This window comes from Bos mutus, chromosome 5 (assembly GCF_027580195.1).
Source record: "Bos mutus isolate GX-2022 chromosome 5, NWIPB_WYAK_1.1, whole genome shotgun sequence".
NCBI lineage: Eukaryota > Metazoa > Chordata > Mammalia > Artiodactyla > Bovidae > Bos > Bos mutus.
This window is the reverse complement of record NC_091621.1, coordinates 91,234,015-91,251,448: the sequence shown is the minus strand read 5'-3', so window position 1 is coordinate 91,251,448 and position 17,434 is coordinate 91,234,015. Positions and strand designations below refer to the sequence as shown.

The window sequence follows — 17,434 nt, the reverse complement described above, 5'->3', positions numbered from 1 at the left end:
GGTGTCCAGTCCCTCCCAGCTGAGACTTTTTGACTACCAGCCTGGGGCCCTGCCGAGATCAGTAGCCTGTTAAGTCATTTTCATTCCACCATCCCTCTTTCGGTGGTACTTCTGCTGGACCTACTTCTTTCACTGACCTTGGGAGCAGGGACTGGATAAAGTAGGCCTTGTCCCTGGAGGGCTCCCACGCCAGCAGCCCCCTGGAGGCCGGGCCATGGAAAGGGGTCAGGCAGGAGCCCCGCAGGGATGTCAAGGTCTCTTGCTTTTCAGCCTTTGTTAAATGCCTCTAAGGGACAGATTCCTGCCTCTGTGCAGTCTGTTCAGCAGTCCAGGGATCTTTGACGTTTGTACCTTGCTTTGTAAGGTTCGGGGCTTCCCAGGTGGTGCTAGTGGTAAAGAATCCTCCTGCAAAAGCCAGGAGATGCAAGAGACGCGAGTTCGATCCCTGGGTTGGGAAGATCCTCTGGAGAAGGAAGTGGCAACCCACTCCAGTATTCTTGCTTGGAAAATCCCATGGACAGAGGAGCCTGGCGGGCTACAGTCCATGAGGTCGCAAAGAGTCAGACGTGACTGAGCACACATACATCTACATCTCCACCTTCTAAGATTCAAAGCACTTTCACATACATAATGCAAACATGATGTCCACACATTTAGATTTGTAAAATATTTCAGAGTTTGAACATGACACCATAAAGGAGTTTGTTGCTTTACAAAAACTTTCAGTACAGATTTGCCTTGAATAACTAACATATTTTAAATTTCTCAAGCCACCCAAGTAGGGTACTCTGCCACAGTTTCAGGAACTCAGTTGCAGAACGAAGATACAGAACAGAATAAACAGAGACAGAAGGAAGATACAGTTAATAAAGGGTGGCAAATGAATCTTCCAGTCCTGGAATGTGCTATTTTTCTAACACAGCAAAAATTTTACTCTTATTCTCTCCCTTTTTTTTAGAATTAGTTGACAAGGTTCTCATTTATTTATCAATCCAAGAATAGCGTTTTAGCTTCAAAGGACACAGCTGGATCCTTTCTTTCACCGACAGTCCCTGGTGTTTGTCAGACAAGAGTGTGTTTCCCAGCTCATCCTTCCTTCCTTTTAACCCAGGGTCTGTGTGCAAACCCCTGTGAGAATCAGCCTTTTTGTTGTCCAGATTAAGCAACTCTGGTCACATACAAATGGGGTGTTCACTAGGAACAAAGCTAGAAGTCCAAATGCCAGTGTTGTGGGTGTTCCTTAAGGGTTTGAGACAACGTCTCACCTGCCAGCAAGGCCACCATATTGGTCGGAGGGTGGGAGGCCCGCCACGCCCCTCCTTCGTGGAGCAGAGGCTGGGATGGGCTATATGACGCATTTGCCATTAACCCACATGATTACTTTGACTTCAGAAGTAATCATATGATTATTTTGACTTTCAGAAAGAATCCTTGTTCCAGATTATTGGCCTTGGTCTGTGAAGTTCCAGGAAAGCAGGAATAGTGTCTTTCCCTCAGGGACCTTCCAGTGAGTAGATAGTATTAGCGTTGCTGGTGTTCCTTTTGAGAGCCATTTCTGCCGACATCTTCAAACCGGAAGTGCCAAGAGAGGAATGTAGTGGGTCACACTGAGGTTTTGGGCAGATGGTTACGCTCCTCAGCCTAGGAAGCATCACATACGGTTTTAGAATAGAAAGTGCAGTGTAAATTTAAGGCTTAGGAGAGGATGGTAACCAAGAAAAACCTTTGCAAATGGTCTTGTGACAGCATGTTTTACGCATAGAGAGCCTGGAAGTGGAGGTGAAGATACGCGTACAATGGTTCATCAATATTCCAGTACAACACAGTACAATGGTACGTTCAGCGTGGTACCTCTCATTAGCAATATTTCAGAGCACTCTGCAAAATTGCAGCGAATGTCAAGGGTCAGTCAATGTATTTCCACAGTATCTGCATCTACATTTCTGATTCAATGCCTAAAGCTTTTATTTCTGATTTTCAATAAATAAATCTTTAGCCTACCCGAGAAGAAATATCAGAGGAATTCAGGTTATAAAATGTATTCTCACTGTGCTGCATGCTTAGTCGCTCAGTCGTGTGTGACTCTTTGTGACCCTTTGGACTGTAGCCTGCCAGGCTCCTCTGTCCATGGGATTCTCCAGGGAAGAATACTGGAGTGGGTTGCCATTTTCTTCCTCCAGGAGATCTTCCCAATCCAGGGATCAAACCCATGTTTCCTGTGTCTCCTGCTTTGTAGGTGGATTCTTTACCCACTGAGCCTTTGGGTAGTCTCTGTTTTCTGTGGCAAGTTCAGAAGCTAAGCATTGGCATCTCTATTGGACATGGAGAAGTAGTCCAGGGTAGTGAAAAGAGTACAAGATTTCCAGTCACCTAGGGTGGAGGCCAAAGCGTGGCCCAGCCGTTTACCACCAGTCTGTGGCCTTGGCCAGTAACTAATCCTCTTCCTGTCTCAGTGCTGTCTTCTGTAAAATGGGGCTGGCAACAGTCTCAACCTTATGGAATTTTTGTGGGTATTGGCCATAGCATGACTTAAGTGGCTGACACTTGCCAAGCAGCTAAAAATGGGATTATTACCATGATACAGAACTACAGTGCTTGTATTCTCTTTAACTTACATGCAGGCAACTTTTTTTTTCACATTTTTTTGAAAGTGAAGTATAGTTGATGAGATGGCTGGATGGTATCACTGACTTGATGGACCTGAGTTTGAATGAACTCCAGGAGTTAGTGATGATCCAGGAGGCCTGGCGTGCTGCAATTCCTGGGGTCACAAAGAGTCGGACATGACTGAGCAACTGAACTGAACTGAACTGATTTACAGTGTTTCAGTTATACAGCAAAGTGATTCAGTTATATGTATATATAGAGAGAGAGGAGAAGGCAATGGCAACCCACTCCAGTGTTCTTGCCTGGAGAATCCCAGGGACAGGGGAGCCTGGTGGGCTGCCGTCTCTGGGGTCGCACAGAGTCGGACACGACTGAAGCGACTTAGCAGCATAGAGAGAGAGATGTATGTATGTATTGTTTTCAGATTCTTTTCCATTATAGATTATTGTAAGGTATCAAATACAGTTCCCTGTGCTATACAGTAGGTCCTTATTGTTTATCTGTCTTATATATAGCAGCACATATTTGTTAATTCAAAACTCCCAATTTGTCCCAGGCAACATTTAATGTGTACCTAATACACATTAAAGAGACATAAGACAGTTTCTCCAATGCTTGGCTCACTGAACTCAATCTTATTCTACTTTTCAATCTCATTGTGATACGGAGAGAAATCATTACAGTCTTTATGTTTTCTTGAGCCTGTCATCGATTAAACATCAGCAGGGCTAGGTTACATTATGTAAGAGCTGTTCCACTACATTAAGTGGAAGGACTTGTCCAGAGGTGGAAATCAAGTACAGAGGAACAGCTGTGAGACCTCAAGGAAACCTAAACTTTCTAGGATTCAGACTGGGCATCTGTAACATGCTGAGCTTGGCTTATGTGGTTTCGAGGTTGCTTCTAGCCTAAATGCTGTGTTTCTGTTTGCTCAGTTGGCAAGCTTAGGTCTTGTCTCAGCAATTTGATTTTTAAAGTTTTGAATTCATAACTCATGGAATGATGAGTTGGAAGAGACATAGAGACCACCCAGGGTAACATTCTGGTTTTACAGATGAGGAAACTTGGATTCAGAGACTAAGGCTCCCCACCCTCCTTCTATCACATAGTTCATTTTTGGTTGAACTGAAATCAGAACTCAGGTGTCCTGACTCCCAAATCAGTGCTCTTTCCTTGATATTGTGTGGCCTCTTTCCTGAAAATGGGGTATCACATTTAAGAACAAATTATAAAGACAGCACAGATAAGCTCTGACTGACTCTGACAACCCAATCATTTACTGAATAACTACAAAATTAAATAAAGCAAATTGATCTGACTGTTAAAAGGACTATTTGAAAGGTTTTCACGCTCCTATCTATCCATCTTCTGGTCTTCTAGGAAGATGCATTATTATGAAATTTTAGGGATAGCAGGAGGATCATGGCTGCCATGCTCTCTGTCCCTTCATCTCTGGGAGTTGCATTTTGGTACCTTTGAAAAGCGTTGGCTTTCCACTCACCAAGTTTCTAGGATCGTACATTGTAACCTCAGAATCTAACAATCTGTAGCTTCCCAATTTTATACTACCCTGCGGTCAAACATATTCATTCCTGGTGAATCAAAGAAATGATGTCATATTGACTAACCACAGTCACCATTGGAATCTACTAATCATGAGCATGATCACAGGATGGACATAACCTACGTGAGTAACCAAGAAATAACAAGTCAAATCACACTGCTTTGTTAGATGGCGGACACAGCCAACACGGCAAATGAGTGGTGTCTTGTTAACCAGCCAGTGTTCTGGGTGTCTGTCCTGTGGTTCTGGCTCAGATTAAAGTCCAGGGTTTCCTTTCTCACCCTGCTCAGGCTGAGCCTCCTGTGGAAGCTGCTCCTTGTGACAGTGGAGCAGAGAGAGGAAGCTTGGGGTATTTCATTGGAAACCACTCTCAGTGAAAAGCCACGTGCAGCATTTATTCTAAGAACTTGTTTGGATTTGAGTTACTTTTGGTGAAAAGAATACACTTTCTGTACTAGGAGAAATCAGTTGTGAACATTTATTTTTAAAAGGCTGGCTTTTTTTGTAGAAAGAGGACAAACGATAATCAATTTAGGGTGCTTATTTTTTGCTGTTTTAGTGAGATGCAAGGCATTCAAGTCAGGTTCCTAAAAATTAAGAAAAGGAAAGAAAGCATTCAATATTGAAAAAAAAGCTTAATGACACATTATATTTTAGTTTTAGATTATAGTCAGTTGGTATACAGAGAAAAAGAGGACTGAAACAGGATAAAATGAGTAGAGAAAAGGCTGAGAACCAAGCAAACATACACAAAGAAAGAGGCAGTGAAAGGAAGAAAGATGAGAGAAACCAGACAGTTAGAAGAGAGAATGATTTTGGGGAACTTAGGAGAAAGGACAGTGGAGCCAGGTGACTTTCCTCCCCAGCACTTTAGTCCGATTTATCGTTATTTTCACCATCTTTGATTGAAGTCTTATCCTCCACCTAGACTATCACTATCAATTCCACCAGCGTAAGAATCACACTGGGTTTGGCTCCCTATTGTTCTCCCGGTGCCTAGCACAGACAGGGTCAACAAGGAAGAATTAGTCAATGAATGCATGAACAAAGGAACAAGTGAAGAAAGAATGTGTAAGGAAAAGAGTCCCGTGGCCCAACCGGCTGGGGCAGCAGTCCCCTGAGAACTGCTTTTGTTTCCTCAAAAGCAAGAGCCTGTGGACTGAGCTGACCTGGCCCCTGAGATACCTATGATAGCAATTTCTTTGAAGGCAGTTTCCATCTCACCCATGTTGTCTTTGCTAAGGATTGTTGTTCAGTCGCTCAGTCGTTTCCAACCCTTTGCAATCCCATGGACTGCAACATGCCAGGCTTCCCTGTCTTCCACTATGTCCTGGAGTTTGCTCAAACTCATGTCATTGAGTTGATGATGCCATCTATCCATCTCATCCTCTATTGCCAACTTCTCCTGCACTCAATCTTTCCCACCATCGGGGTCTTTTCCAGGGAGCTAAGTATTAGAACAGTGTTTTGTCTCTGTTTATCTAGGAAATGTTCTAAAAGCTGAGGTTTTTGCCATCTCCATCATGTCTCCTGGTACCTCCTCAGCCCAGATCCAGCCAGCCATCTGAGGCTGTCAAACCTTTGTGTTCCATCCTGAGCTTCCTAGGTGGCACTAGTGGTAAAGAATCCGCCTGCCAATGCAGGAGACGCAAGAGACTCGGGTTTGATCCCTGGATCTGGAAGATCCCCTGGAGAAGGAAATGGCAACTCACTCCAGTATTCTTGCCTGGGAAATCCCATGGGCAGAAGAGCCTGGTGGGCTACAGTCCATGGTGTCACAAAGAGTAGGACATGGCTGAGTGACTGAGCATACACATGCATACCATTTTAACTTTGATTTTTTTTTTTGGCTGCACTGGATCTTACTTGTAGCATGCGGGATCTTCAGTGTTCATTGTGGCATACAGACTCTTTTTTTAGTTAAGGCATTTGGGAGCTTTTATTTGCAGTATCTGGGATCTAGTTCCCTGATCAGGGATTGAACCAGGGCCCTCTGCATTGTAAACATGGAGTCTTAGCCACTGAACCACCAGGGAAGCCCCATTTAATCCATTTTATGTGTAGAGTTTTGTGGCATTCAGTACATTCACATCATTATGCAAACATTCCTACTGTCTATCTCCAGAAATTTTTCATCTTCTCCAATTAAAGTTCTCCAACTATACCCATGATATACTAACTCCCCAAATTCACTGATATTTTATCAGATTTCAAACTTTTTTACTCTAGTATTTTTATTTCCTGAAGTTATCCTACTTTATTATTATTCAACTTTCTGTCCACAGTCTCCTTTCTGGCCAGAAGGCCTAGATACAGACAGGTCTGGGTTGGGCTTCCAGCAAAATAATTTGCTAGCCTCAGTTCAGTTCAGTTCAGTCGCTCAGTCATGTCCGACTCTTTGCAACCCCATGGACTGCAGCACACCAGGCCTCCCTGTCCATCAGCAACTCCCAGAGTCTACTCAAACACATGTCCATTGAATCATGGATGCCATCCAACCATCTCATCCTCTCTTGTCCCCTTCTCCTCCCGCCTTCAGTCTTTCCCAGCGTCAGGGTCTTTTCCAGTGAGTCAGTTCTTTGTATCAGGTGGCCAAAGGATTGGAGTTTCAGCTTCAGCTTCAGTCCTTCCAATGAGTATTCAGGACTGATTTCCTTTAGGATGGACTGGTTGGATCTCCTTGCAGTCCAACTGACTCTCAAGAATCTTCTCCAACACCACAGTTCAAAAACATCAATTCTTCAGCACTCAGCTTTCCTTATAGACAAACTCTCCCATCCATACATGACTACTAGAAAAGCCATAGCTTTGACTATATGGACCTTGCCAGCAAAGTAATGTCTCTGCTTTTTAATATGCTGTCTAGGTTGGTCATAACTTTTCTTTCAAGGAGCAAGTGTCTTTTAATTTCATGGCTTCAGTCACCATCTGCAGTAATTTTGGAGCCCAAAAAATAAAGTCTCTCACTGTTTCCTCATCTATTTGCCATGAAGTGATGGGACCAGATGCCATGATCTCAATTTTCTGCAAGTTGAGTTTTAAGCCAACTTTTTCACTCTTCTCTTTCACTTTCATCAAGAGGCTCTTTAGTTCTTCTTTGCTTTCTGCCACAAGGGTGGTGTCATCTGCATATCTGAGGTTATTGATATTTCTCCCGGCAATCTTGATTCCAGCTTGTGCTTGCTAGCCTCAGTTTCTGCATTTGTAAAATTCAGATAAGAGATAGTACAGTAGATAATACAGATTCTAAATAGATAAGAGAACTGGAGTTCACTGGATTGTCTGTTTATTAGCCATCCCTCCTACCAGTCCACACATTAGTGTTCCTCACACCAGCCACTGCTCTGCTGACATACCTAGCTTCCTGATACCTTTGTCATTCTGATGCCCTTTCCGGGGGACACACCATCTTGTATCAGTCCAGCTCCTGGCCTCAGCTGCACACCCACCTGGGCTGTTGGTGAGCCCTGATCTCTGATGGAGTCATTCCAAGGTAGGGTCTCCCACTCCACCCAGCAAGCATTCAGTGATCCCTATTTGGCTTCTCTTCCCCAGTGGCTCAGGTGGTAAAGAATCAGCCTGCAAGACAGGATACCTGGGTTCGATCCTGGGTCAGGAAGATCTCCTGTTGAAGGAAACGGCAACCCACTCCAGTATTCTTGCCTAGAGAATCCAATGGACAGAGGAGCCTGTTCATGGGGTTGCAAAGAATTGGACACAACTGAGCGACTAACACTTTCATTTTTCACTTTTCCCATTCCTTATGCCAGCCACTTCAGATCTTTCCTCTTCACTCCATCTCCCTACCCTGCCACTACCCTAGTGGTTCCCGTTAATCTTCTATGTCTCCATAGATCAGACTTCTTAAACTTTAGTGCACCTACAAATCATCCAGGCCCCCTAGGAGGTTCTGATTTCATAAGAGGTGGTGGGGTTGAAATCTGCTATTTTTACAAGCAACCCCAGGGAATTTTGATACGCAGACTACCCAGTCCACTTTTCATGGAGGGCTGTCCTAAGCCACAAGCTCCTTGAGAGCAGACATTTGTCTTACCTGATTTTCATCTTTAAATACTTGGCAATAGATGTTGAAGCACTAATCGAATGAATCTGGCTGTCTCTCTGCACTTCAGAATAAGTTACCATTCGCCTTTGAAATGCTAATTAGCTACAGCTGTTTAAATGCAGCTTAACTCTCTTGAATATTTTATCCTATCCTTTATCAGCCCTTTCCACTGCCATTGGGGGTCAGGAACCATAAAGAATGTGTTGTTCTCTGACTAACAACTACCAAAGAAACCAGCCAAAGGGCCAGATGAGATTTAGACAGAAGTGCCAAGGTGCGGAGGTTGGACGTTTCCCCTTTCCCTTTAGGGGGAGAAAGAACTCTTCTGGCTCTTGTTCTAGGCATCAGCTAGGCAGAGGTCTTTGCAGCCACTGCAGTGGGCTTTTCTGGAGTGGAAAGAATCTTAAGCAGGAAGGTCACTGCTAGGGATACTGGGAGAAGGTGATTTAAGGAAATAGGTAAATATAGACTGGGATTCCTGATCAGTGGCTAAAAGGCTTGTGTGCATGCTCAGTCACGTCTGACTCTGCAACCCCATGGACTGTAGCCTGTCAGGTTCCTCTTTCCATGGGATTCTCCAGGAAAAAATACAGGAGTGGGTTGCCATCCCCTTCTGTGTTGGATTCCGACCCAGGGATCAAACCTGGGTCTCTTGTATTCCAGGTGGATTCTTTACTGCTGAGCCACCACGGAAACCCAGACAAAAAGCTAACCTGCCTTCAAACCCTAGCTCTGCCAATTCCTAGTTTGTGATAAGGGTAATTAAACTCTTGGGACCACTCGATTCCTCATCTGTAAAATGGGAAACTTTCTTGAGGATTGAAAGATGGGATACAAGTAATTCACAGGGATTCTATGATGTTGGGCAATCAGGAAGAATTTTCAAGAGATGTGAGTATCTTGGTAACCATCTGTTTTTACCACAATGGAGGGAACACACACACACACACACACGTGCACTTACACACACACACCCCTACACTCTCAGTCAGCCTGGAAAAACAGAAGTGGCACCCACTGTTGCCCTCTGGGGAAGTCTAACTCTAAAACCCCATCCCCAGCTGTAATAAAATGTTTCCAAAAGGAGCAGACAGGGTAACCCAGGGCCATGCCCTCCCACTTCCCTCTTCCCCAGAGCCTGTCTTGGGGAAGTGGGAGGTAAATGGGCGTGGGCATCTGGAACTGAAACATGTCTTTTATCACCTTCTATTCTGCCACCCCTTTCTCCTCTGCGCCAGGGCAGGGATCGGGTAGGGAGGATAAACAGCTCAGGCCTTTACTGTTCCCACACACATTTGGATCTGCTCTTCTCAGCCTCCAAAGCCTAGCTATCATTCATCAAGATTCACTAATTGCCTACAGGGTGCAGGATGCTGTCCTAAATGCTTTACCTGGGACCTCCCGGGTAGACCATAGGAAATTCGTTCCAATATTTAAAATCTTCCCTCACCTCATGAAGACTAATGTGGAACCCTCACTTCATTCCCACCTTCAACCTCTCCCCACCCCTGGCCAGAAAAAGTACCTTTTGCTTTGAAAGTGCTAAGAAGGTTAATAATGTATTCAGTTGCTCAATCATGTCTGACTGTGTGCAACCCCATGAACTGTAGCCCACCAGGCTCCTCTGTCCATGGGATTTTCCAGGCAAGAATACTGGAGTGGCTTGCCATTTTCTTCTCCAGAATGTTAATAATAATGAACCCATCTAAACATTCTTTACATAACTTCAGGCTCCCTTCCATATGTATTCCCTTTAGGAGAAGAATTTGGACTGGTTTCCTCGGATGCGAGCCATGTCCCTTGTTAGCAGTGAAGGTGACAGCGAGCAAAATGAGGTTCGGAACCTGCAGGAGAAGCTGGAGTCAACCATGAGTCTGGTCAAACAGCTGTCCAGTCAGCTGGCAGAGCTCAAGGAGCAGGTGGGTGCCCTTCGGAGATGGAGCTGGGTGGTGGTGGCGGCGGGGGGCGGTGATGTGAAATCTTTCACCACTGTGAGTGGGAGAGACTGGAGAATCCTGGCAGTGAGATTGTTATCCATGGGATTGTAAATCACAGTAAAGAAACCCCACGCTGTTGTAAGAACCACCTCTTGGCAAGCAGAGGCTGCTTCTGCTTATCACACGCATCTTGTGTGACACTTCTTCTGTGGAACAGGGAAGGAAGGAACAAATACTGAAAGACAGGGGCCGCTTTGAACTTTTTGATAGAAAATCGTATATTCTGCCATCACAGCAATTATTAAGTTCATCAGAAAAGTAGATCGTCATCAGTATCTATCATTTCAGTGCTACACTCAACCCCTTCATCACGTAAGATTGTTAGCCTTAGTAAAAATAGTATCAAAAGTAACTGTGGTCGCTTTTAAAATGACTAAGGTGATGGCAGTGATGATATGTGACAAGCAGGGGCTGCTTTAAAAGAACCATGGTTCCTCTTTCTTAACCACAGAGAGGGGTTTGCTGTGTTTCTCTGCCTATGGAAATTCACTTTTAAAGATATTTTCCCTTTTTCAATAAATATTCACTGGGAAATAGTCACCCAACACTGTGTGTTCTACCAGCGCTGGGAAGGGGTGAGAAAAATCAGCTTAATACACTCTCTCTTTTCCCCCCAGATGACGGAACAAAGGAAGAATAAGCAGAGACTGGGCTTTCTCGGATCAAACGCACCCCATGTGAATCATCACACGCCACCACACTGATACCATGCGGGCAGCCGTGCCTAGCCTTTCATCAGTGTGCTGCCTGATCACTGAAAAAAGAACTGAGACCGAGGGGAGTGAACAGTGCCGATTGTTGAAAAGTTAAAAACAACCAAGTGCCAAGATGTTGAGTGGTTTAGCTCTGAGAACAATTTTTAACTGTGTTTTCATGGTTGAGAAGACCAAACTTAAAATGCAGCCGCTAGAAAGCACACAGCACGCATTCTTAATGCAAAGTGAAGCCGCTTGCTCAAATGGACAGAGAGAAGAGGGGGGAGGCAGGGGGGAAAGAGGTGCAGGGCAGAGAGAACTACCTTTGGCTGAATCGATAAGGGTCTGTTTTGTCTTTAATGCTCACTGAGACCTTTGTCATGGTTGACTGGAATGTCTTTCTTTTAATTATGGCATCTGAGTCAGTGATACAGGAAGTCATATTTTGGTGGCTAAGTTTTACTAAGGGAAATAACTAAAAAGATTCAAAATGAGAGCTGAAAAGAAAAAATGTTAATGCTTCCAAATCGTAGCCATCACAGGCAATTTCCTTATTTATAACATGGAACACAATGGATTTATGGCCCTAGGAACTAGTGCTTTGGAGCTTATGTCCCTCAGCTGACAACACAACTGGAATATGCCTGCTTTCTCCCAGATTCAGAGGGACTCTTGTCAATACGGAGCACAAAAAGAGGCTTTCATATGACTTGTTAACATCATGTTTCAAATCATGTAGAGACTAAGACTATCAAAGATTTGGGAACAAAAAAGCTGACAGTAAGCCCCAGAGAAGAATTTTTTGAGAACGTATGTGTGCTATTGAAATACATGGGGATTAACAAATGAAAATGCTTAAAGGTGACAGGAAACACAGAGAAACTTACGATGGTGGCATTGCCTTTTATAAATATGGAGTAAAAGCTGTTTGATTCATGTTTGCTGTGCTTAAGAACTGAGTGGTTTTATTTATTCTATTCCTGCAGTTAGGGAAAAAATCCAAGAAATGTATTGAATACTCCAGAAAATGCAGCGTTTCAATTGCATATTTTAAACTCTATCAGTAAGAGCTTTGCAAAACGTAAAAAGATAATAATCTCTTTCTCAAATTGTTTTTATGTTAAATTATGCAACCAGAATTTGTAGAGGGAGAAAATAACCTGCCATGCCTGTGTTAGTCTCAGAGACTATGCCTTTAGAATGCTAAAGCAAAATTCACATCCTGAAAGTGTTAGGAGAACCGCCATGTGGTGAGAGAGCAAGGCACTGACACCAGACTCTGGGAGGTGCTCAGCAAGCTGACCTTTTCTGGTTGCTGCCCCCAAAAGAACAAAATACCGCCTCTTAAGCTCTCGTGTCATTACCACCAAGGTTTAAGGTCTGGACAGGATTTGCTATGCCCCTTTTTAAAGCTTTTGGATTATTTGAATGTAGTTTAAGCTATTGGCTCCTAAAATTCTCTAATCACGGTCTAGGAAGATGATAAAGGATGCCCAAAACTATCCTTCTTCCACACCCCATTAAAATGTAGACTTGGAGGAAAGCTGTGGAAACCCAGAGCAGTGAATTTTTGAACTGAATCTGCCCCCCTCCAAATAATTCCCCAAGTTAAAAATTCCTTACTCTGATGTGATAGTATTTTTCTGGACCAGTCCCTGAAGGATCACAATCAAGTGATACTCAGAAACTGAGCTATATGCAACACAGAGCCTAGGACCCAGTGGGCGTTCGGTGAATATATGAGGAATTCTACTGTCATTCAGTCCTAATGCTTCACTAAAACTTTAAACCATATCACATTTTGATTTTTAAATGGCTTCACCAAAACTGAAGTAGACCAAAGCAGCCATTAAAAAAAAAACACACACACACACACACACAAAATAAGGCCCTTTTTGTTATTAGCAGTATTAGATGAAAAGTACCCTTTTAAAGTATTTTAACTAGGCAGGCAGAGAGTTTCACAGGCAGGGTAAAGCGGTAAATACTGGCTATATTGCAATGTCAGAACCTATCTCTGTTTAGCACAAACTAACATGTTTCTGATGGATGTCCCAGCATCAAGAAAAGAAATTAGTTTGTACAGATGAGAGCAACCTCTCAGATGAACTACCTACTTTTTTCTTACACATTTTTTTTAGGGAGAATGAGTCATTGGATATGTACCTGCTATCAAGAAATGGCCTAACCTCTCCAACCACTGTGGAGTGGCGAGTCACCACATCACAGTGTGTTTTCTCCTCTGAGAAGTATTCAGAAGGGATTGCAACTAACCAGACTCTTATTTAATCAAAATTGAAATATTGCTCAGTTGTGTTTCTCTTCTTTCCTTCCTCAATACTTTGAGATTATTAAAGTAAAATAAACAAAAGCAAACAAAAGAGGCAGCTTTCAGGCTATTAAATTCATGATGAAGCAGATGATCATGACATTCACTATAAATTTATATTTGTTTTATATATGTTTGTTAATGTAACTGGAATATTTGACCTAGACAAGTGTCAATTAACATTCTCATATTTATATAGTGATATTAAAATAAGTACAATCATCTTTGATTTTGATGTTAAGAGAAATGTTTTACTGTTTAGTTATTAAAACCCATATTGGCTTAAAAGTATCAGTTTCTGCGGAACATAATTTTTAATTTCAAAAGGATTTGATTCCCCTACATAGTCCACTCTGAAGCCCAAGAGTTTCATGCAGGTATGTTTTAAGACTATAATACTAAAAAATAAATTTTATACGTGTAAAATTAACATATTTTACCTTGTAAAAGTTTGTTTAGACAAGGGCTTATTTTCTTGCATACTGAAACTTTTTTATTGGTGATGAGGATGCATTTTCTAGTGGATTATTGATAAATCAGGAAGATATTCTGCTCAAGTCGGAACTGTTTGCTTTTTTCCATATTCTCAGCTCACAACTCGTTGTTGTGGTTGTTCTTTTTAGTTTATAGTTGTTTTATTTTATTAGAAGCAGTAATGCCGAAGGGTCCGCCCTTGTCCCCATGCCCCAGGGCTGAGAATAAGCAGAGAAATTGGGGATCTAGAGACTTGGGGTGGGAAAGTGCACGTTGGGACTTCACTGTGATTAGGGGAAGGGCTTCCCTGGTGCCTCAGTGGTGAAGATCCCACCTCCCCAAAGCAGGAGACTCGGATTTAATCCCTGGGGATGGAAGATCTCCAGGAGGAGGAAATGGCAACCCACTCCAGTATTCTTGCCTGGGAAATTCCATGAACAAAGGAGCCTGGCAGGCTACAGTCCAGGGGTCGCCAAAGGTCAGACACAACTGAGCTAGTAGTAACGTAGTATGATTAGGGGAAAGACAGAGTAAAGGGTAGACAGTAGGATGAACAGGGCTTACCCTCCAGGGACCCAGTAGACTGGGACATAAGTAAGTAAATATTGCACAGGTATAATGATTTAACAGATTACAATCTCAAGAGATAACCCTTAAACATGCAAAGAACAGGGCTTTGTGGAGATCATCCGTAAGAGGTGTGTTCTCTCCAGCGGTCCTTAAATCTTTACAGAATCACAAATCAGCATATTCTGACCCACAGACCTGTTCCGGGAAGCCCTGATACTCAATGCAATGCTAAAAGGGGGTGCAGCAGGCATCTTAAACACAAGCACAGGTGCCCATAGGAACCAGAAAAGTGACTAGAATGAGTGCAGTTGTGAGGGGCACATGTATGTAGGGAAGGGGAAACCTATGGGGAGCTTTCTTTTTTTTAGTTTATTTTATTGAAGTATAGTTGACTTACAATGTTATGTTAATTTCTGCTGTCCAGCAAAGTGAGTGTTATATATAAACGTACATTTTTTCATATTCTTTTCATCATGGTTTATCCCAGGATATTAAATATAGGTCTCTGTGCTGTACAGTAAGGCCTTGTTTATCCATTCTGTATATACTAGTTTGCGTCTGCTACTGTGGGGAGCTTTCTGTTTACAAATTTGATACCTAATTCCACTCTGAAGAAAATGCCTGAGGCCAGTTGAGGCTCTCTAGTCATTGGTGGCTCAGCTGGTAAAGAATCCCAATGCAGGAGACCCTGGTTCAATTCCTGGGTTCGGAAGATCTCCTGGAGGAGGGCATGGCAACCTACTCCAGTATTCTTGCCTAGAGAATCCCCCTAGACAGAGGAGCCTGGCAGGCTACAGTCCATGGGGTCGCAAAGAGTTGGACACGACTGAGCAGCTAAGCACAGTCACTCATGTGTTATCTTTAAAAGAATTGTTGGTAAATTTACACCATTTAGTAGAAGAAAGTACACTACACCAAAATGGAGCAGAGGAGCTAAAATGCATGTGCAAGTCAAGAAATCTGAAAACAAAGCCAGATTTCACCTCTGAACTGAGTGTTTCCACAGACTTGAGTAATGTATAAAAGTATCATACCAGTTTTTCTCATTTCACCAGAAGCCTTTTTTTCCCCTGCAGTAGAAGATTGCTGTATTTGCCTCAAAAAGTATGATTCTAATATATGTCAAGACCAGATAAGTATAACTTATAAATTATTATTAATAAAGTTGAGTTTGTAAAACTTTTTTTGTGTGTGATACTTCAAGTGCTTTGTCATTTTTTAATGTTTCTAAATAATGTATTGGTATGAAAATCATTACTATTACTATTTTACATGGTGACTTGGGGGACAAAACTTTGGCAACTTGAACCACACTGGTGAAATGGTTCAGGTGGGCCATTGTGCCCAACACTTACTAGGAATTGGCCTGACTCCCAATTGGCCAGCACTTCCTAGTATATTGACATTGTGCTGACACCCAGCAGGGGCTCCGTGGGCACAGATCATATGGGTCACCCAGAATTTCCTGGTTCTTAACCCCCAGAGCATGGCACAGCTGAAATCAAAATGACTTGCAAGAATCACGTGCAAACCACGAAGAGAATTCTCTGCTCACATGGACATTTAGCAGTGTCCTTGAAGCTGGGTGACAAGAATTGTTGTTTTGTTTGAGATCTGAGGAAAGGCTTTGGGAGGGAAACTGAACAATGAGTTCCTCTTCCAGTGAGAGAAATTGGCACAAACGGAGGATACACGTGGTGGGGAGCGTTATGGACAATGGAAAGTGACCCTGCATTTGACTGTCAACCGCGGTGCTATGAGGAAGTCTTAGGAAGGCAAGTCTTCAGAGCACAAAAATTTGCAGGCCAGAAATCTGTGTACTCGAACCACTCCTATGTCCCTCCCTGAAAGCAGAGGCACTGGCATATCTCAGGGAAACTGCCACATGGAACACAGAAACACAGAGACCAAACTTGATGAAGGTAGAAAACTGATAAGAACAGAAATGAATTGTTGAACACAGTTTGGCTCGATCTAACAGAAAATTCTGGTCTTTGCACTTCAGTGTGGATTTCTGCCTTGATTAGCCTGTTTCCTTTTCACTCTGGTCCTTGGAGTGAAATCAGCTCCAGGTAGAACTGTCCTCATAGCTGTGGAAATGTGGATACAGGTGTGAATTTCCCCTATAATCCACCACAGTGCTTCCTCCCCAAGTCTTCTCCCCTCAAATCTGCACGGGGAAAAGTTGCTACTGACTGCTGCCTGTTCTAACAACTGTGCTTTTTCGTTCTGTTTTTATAATTGTCTTCACTGTGGACAGTTGTATCTGCCTTTTTGTCTGCCATAACCTGTTCCTTATCTTTCGACATAGATCAGATTTTTTTGTGTGATCCTGATCTTTTCAGCAGTATCTTCTAATAGAAAAAATTGTGAACACAATACCTTAAAATTTGACCCGGTTTTATTAAATATATTAATGTATTTTAGAACTTTTAGGGTTTTATGGGAAAAGAAAAATCAGGTAAGGTGACATGGACTGAGAGATCTATTTTAAGGATTTGACCTCATGCAGTTATAGGAAAGGGGACTTCCTAGGTGGCGCTAGTGGTAAAGAACCTGCCTGCCATGCAAGAGACTAAAGAAACACTGGTTCGATCCCTGATCAGGAAGATTTTCTGGAGGAGGGCATGGCAACCCACTCCAGTATTCCTGCCTGGACAGTCCCATGGAAAGAGGAGCCTGGAGGGCTACAGTCCACGGGGTCACAAAGAGTTGGACACGACTGAAGTGACTAAGCACGCACTCAAGCATGCACACACAGTTGTAGTGAAGAGCTGGTGAAGAATTCAGCAGAAGCCTGCTGCAATGGCATCGGCCGTTGAGTCTGAAATCACTAAGTCAGTGGGGCTGGCGGTCAGAAAAAAAACTTGGGTGTGAGGCATGGACGGGCAAGGGCAAGTTACAACCCAGGAGGACAAACTTAAGATTTGCATCTGGCTCTCACAACCTCCAAACTCAATGGCATAAAAAGCTGGTGGCCTTCACCATGGAACGGAATGCATCTGACCCAGGACTCAGAGAAGCTGAAGGAGGTCTGATGGGAGCTGGAAAATGGAAGACTGTTGTGTCTAGCCACTGTTCACACCAGTATCATGAGCAGGAGATCAGGTTTCGGTGGTAGCTATTGTCTAC

General features: G+C 43.2%; 1 protein-coding gene across 2 annotated transcripts in view; it reads left to right on the top strand.

The window, feature by feature from the left end:
* Positions 1–15,485, top strand: part of ITPR2 (inositol 1,4,5-trisphosphate receptor type 2) — a 584,772-nt gene extending 569,287 nt beyond the window's left edge. For both annotated transcript variants that reach the window (XM_005902445.3, XM_070371231.1), the window contains 2 exons: positions 9,995–10,156; positions 10,852–15,485. In XM_005902445.3, coding sequence (XP_005902507.2) covers positions 9,995–10,156; positions 10,852–10,938 — 249 coding nt within the window. In that variant the 3' untranslated portion in view covers positions 10,939–15,485. The remainder of the gene's footprint in view (positions 1–9,994; positions 10,157–10,851) is intronic.
* Positions 15,486–17,434: the final 1,949 nt, after the last annotated feature.